Here is a 4,546-nt window from a genome sequence, read left to right as displayed (position 1 = left end):
AAACTGGAGGATCAATTACATGTGGCTTTAATTTTCTCACTCTACACTTACAAAAAAGTTCTTAGGAGTCTTAAACTTCCTTTCCCTCACATGCTACCCTTTGGAAATATCTATCATTCCCCATTTCCCTGTCATTTTTATATATTACATTTCTCCTTCCAAACTACGGACCGAAAGTTAGAATCCCAAGATTCTGACATTTTTATCTCACCTCTTTAAATAAATGGTGAATTTATAGTGCACTTCCTCTTTCGTTTGACTTTAAAAATAAATAAATAAATAAGTAAAACATTTGATAAAAAAAAAATAATTTACTTTAATTTTTTTCTTCATTGCAGCTGCAAGTCTCTCTCCAGTGATAGCAACAAGATCTCAAGATGAACTAGAACATACTCTTGTGTGGGCTTGGTGCTGGAGCTGCCGAACAAACACGCGTCCACATCCGCAAACAAAACTGGGCTTACTTGGATGTTTCAGTCTGAGATGTGACATTATCATTTCATTACTTCTGTGTATTTCTTGGCAGTGGGGACACATGAACGGTATGGGGTCTTCAGGGGCAATGCTGGCAGGGGGGTGATCTACAGAACCTCCGGGCTCCGATTTTATGGTCGGGTGGCTGCTGTGGTCGTGGGTTCTTGGACTTGACTGACAGGTACCGTTGGAGTCGTCTCTTGTACATGCTCTATAGTTGGGGAACTGTTTCTTGTTTCCTGGGGCTCGTCTTGCTTTCCATTTTCGTTTGCCGGGGGCGGAATGGCAACCTCGTTATTTGCACTGTCCTCCTCTTCTTCGCCTCCACTTGCTACTTCCTGATGGCAGAGATTAATAACCAAGTAAATGATAAAGTTCAAAATGTAACAAATTATTTGCCATTGAGCACATGAATCCTCTTTTTGGATATAGGATGTTGTGTTCTGGCTTGTATATAAAGAATATTATTATTTTATTTATATGGGTAATTGCTACTCCAGTTTTTTTTTCTTATTCTACACAAATGATAACCCAACAAATAGACATATCACATTAGTATTTCATCTTTTATTTTTGCTACTTAACTGTTCAGCAATTTAGAAGTAAAAAATAATAATTCTACAATATGTATAACTTCCTGATATGTAAATGTATTCTCTATATGAGAAATGCAACTACAACATGAAGTATTTACTGTGGAATTTTTATATTTCTATAGTTTAACCTATATGTGTTTCATAATATTTATATAGACAGTCATATGTGACTTGTGGCCATGCCTAGAATTAAAGAAAGACTACAGTAGGTATACCCTATAAATGAACACTCCAACTAACCTCCTTAACACAAGTCATGTCCACATCCATGAAATCTGTTGGGTTTATCATACAGTCTCGAGATTTGGGTCTGGCTGGTGGTGTGGCGACTCCCTGAGGAGTTGCCTTGGGGGGCCTCACTGTTCTTGCCCCGGGCGGGTGGGTGGAAGACGACGAGGATGAGGAGGCAGAAGAAGACCGGACATTGCCGGTAGCGCAAGATTCTGTGCTGGGGTTCACCGTTGCCGTCGAATCCGAAGGTGCCAGGCCTGACACTTGGAGAATTTCAGCGGTCTTCAGTAACGAAGTCAGATCTTCTGCTGCTACTGTCATTTCACCCCTGAAAAAAGGCTTTCTTTTAATTTCCCAGATATAAAATTTTATATGGGAAAAATATCTTTATATGGGTAATTAACCCAATTTTGGGTAATGTTAATTATAATCTTACCAACAACAACCATGAAGGTAAGAACCCAAGATACCAACTAAACACAACAACACACAACACAAACACACACCACACACACACACACACCCCCAGATATACTGTGTAACATATACATGCAAGAAGATATGCCAAGAATGACAATATCTGTTAATCTTGAGAATTGCATAGAATATCTAACTGGTTCCTGGAAACACTACTACATACCAATGTTGGCTCTGTTTTCCTAACTTATTTTAAACCTGTTTACACATAATATACCTTAATGCCCACATTACTTTTAGTTATACTGATGTTTTTGTAATCTTTTGTAGTAAAAAAAAAAAAAATTCAACATTACATCCTTTCAAGTGTCGTTTTCTAAATATAGATATATTTATGCATTCCTACAAGGAAAGAGATGTGAATCTGCAACTGCCTCCTTTGTGCAAGATATGTATTCCTTATTTCTATCCTCACAAGGAAGAACACAGAATTTTATATATCTGAAAAGCATGTCTCCTCTTCACGTGGTCCATTACCCTTTCTGCACAGTTCCAGAAAAAACAAACAGCATGGCATCTAACATGACTAATCTCCAGTTAATATATCTATTATTACCCATCTCCTGGTTACCCTGAAACTTACTAGAGGTCAATGAGACACAACATTCAGTTTCTTAGTATATACTTACTTGTAAATATAATTGACTATGCTGTAAAGCTCTTCAAAGCGAACATCCCGTGGCATAATAATGATGGGATGCTGGCACGGGTTGTCCCGCAACACTCCCCGGAAATAAGGGCTGACAGCTGACAACACTGACTGAAAGTGAAAATGCAATTTTGCATAAGACATTGGCTTTGTGTGTGTGGTGTGTGTGTTTTGTGTTGTGTTGTGGTGTGTGTGTGTGGGGTGTGTGTGTGTGTGGGGTGTGTGTGTGTGTGTGTGTGTGGTGTGCGTGTCGTGTGCGTGTGCGTGTGCGTGTGCGTGTGCGTGTGGGGTGTGTGTGTGCGTGTGCGTGTGCGTGTGCGCGTGTGTGTGTGTTTTGCGAGTTTGGGTGTGGCTGTGCATTGAATGTGACCGTAAATAGGTCTGAGTGCTGGTACTTGAAATTCTAACATTAAAAGGAACAAGATATCGTTTCCTGTAAGGTGAAAAACAAAATAAATGGTGTTTTAAAAATTTAATGACGAGTTCAATCTTTCACAAAACACCATGATGTAAATGTTGTTTTTCTTACTGTGCCTGTGTTTCATATCAATTTTACACCCACGCTACTTTTATTTGCATTCACGCGCATCCCTCTCGCTGATAAGGTGTATATATTGAATACTTTAAAATGAAGAAATTTAACAAACTCGAAACGCCTGTACGTGAGCGACTGAACGTGTGTACGTGTGCCCTACCTTATGGGCTTTGAGAGACCTTCCCTGGGCGGTCAGCGTGACGTCCATGAAGGCTTCATCGCGAGCGAGGGCCTCCAGCACGATCGTCAGGTGGTTGTTATGCCGCAGCTGGTAACTCTCTGGAAGACGGAAATTCACTTTGAACAGCGGTACATTCCCCTCCGGCTGCGTATGCGTAAGACGTCAACCAACACGACTGTTCTGAAACTTACCAGGCTTTGGAGGGGTGGGGGTCGGGGCGCAGGAGTCGGTTCCCGCTCGCTGGCCTCCGACAGGAACTGCTCCGGGGACAGTGACACGGGCATGTCCTCGCCCCCCTGCCCGAACTCGCCTGCCCCTCTCTCCTCCGTGCCCGGGAGACCTGAGTGAAAAAGAGAGAAATTGAAGTGAAACTGAAGTCAAACTGGAGTGAAACTGAAGTCAAACTGAGAAGTGCGGATGCTAAACCCCAGAATCTTGATGGGATTCTAAGGTGAAACGTCGGGTGAATAATCTTTTATTTCTTCTTCTCCTCCGAGAAATAATAACTGATTGTAGTTCTGAGAAGGCAATTTGTATCTGTGCTTCAATAATAATAAATATTCTCTCCTCTCTCTCTCTCTCTCTCTCTCTCTCTCTCTCTCTCTCTCTCCTCTCTCTCTCTCTCTCTCTCTCTCTCTCTCTCTCTCTCTCTTCACACACAACAAAACACACACATACGTCTATAATATACACACATCTGCATTATACATAACAACTTGCCATTATTTACTTCTTTCAATGCCCGAGTGCCAAAACCTCCTGCAATAGTTTCTTAGTTTCAATCTATATGGATACTGGCCACTATTGCATAGTGATGAAGAGGGCGTCCCGATAACCCGATATCCATTCCCGATAATCCGATACCGATACCCGATACCGACCAATCCTTACGTCTACACGCTTGCCAAACACACCTCTCTGTGTACTTATTAGCAGTCACAATAATCGCGGTTTCGAAAATACTCACGCCATCTGTATACATTCAGGTAAGTCCACCATTCTCTATTGTGAAATCGGTTACTGCATTTGTCGTCGTCGGTCGTCGGTCTCTCTCTCGGTTTTCCCTTCTCTCTCGGTCTCTCTCTCTCTCTCTCCCCTCTCTTCTCTCTCTCTCTCTCTCCTCTCTCCTCTCTCTCACTCTCCTCTCTCTCTTCTCCTCTCTCACTCAATTTCCTTTCCATTATGCCATCTCTTCCAGCCAAACCTTTACCCTCACCAACAGAAGAGAACCTTCCCACAAAAAAAGGAACGACAAGGACGCAAACAAACACAACGAATAAGTTTTCAAAGTTGGCCGTGGCTTTGGCGACTGCCGCGCGCCGCTCTCGTACAATAACAATGCATGTATATAACACCGAGCCCGGCCTCACCTCGAGACGTGGTGTCCGAATCGCTTGAGCACT

General features: G+C 42.2%; 1 protein-coding gene across 1 annotated transcript in view; it reads right to left on the bottom strand.

The window, feature by feature from the left end:
* Positions 1–354: 354 nt before the first annotated feature.
* Positions 355–4,546, bottom strand: part of LOC119568036 (protein bric-a-brac 2-like) — a 6,760-nt gene continuing 2,568 nt past the window's right edge. Inside the window, 8 exon segments of the mRNA XM_037916424.1 lie at positions 355–617; positions 620–812; positions 1,311–1,629; positions 2,408–2,538; positions 3,123–3,241; positions 3,335–3,361; positions 3,364–3,483; positions 4,514–4,546. The exon segment at positions 4,514–4,546 is cut by the window's right edge and continues 559 nt beyond it. Of these exon segments, the coding sequence (XP_037772352.1) occupies positions 373–617; positions 620–812; positions 1,311–1,629; positions 2,408–2,538; positions 3,123–3,241; positions 3,335–3,361; positions 3,364–3,483; positions 4,514–4,546 (1,187 nt within the window). The 3' untranslated portion in view covers positions 355–372.

The sequence above is a fragment of the Penaeus monodon genome, chromosome 43 (assembly GCF_015228065.2).
Source record: "Penaeus monodon isolate SGIC_2016 chromosome 43, NSTDA_Pmon_1, whole genome shotgun sequence".
Classification (NCBI taxonomy): domain Eukaryota; kingdom Metazoa; phylum Arthropoda; class Malacostraca; order Decapoda; family Penaeidae; genus Penaeus; species Penaeus monodon.
This window is presented reverse-complemented; position numbering and strand designations above follow the sequence as displayed.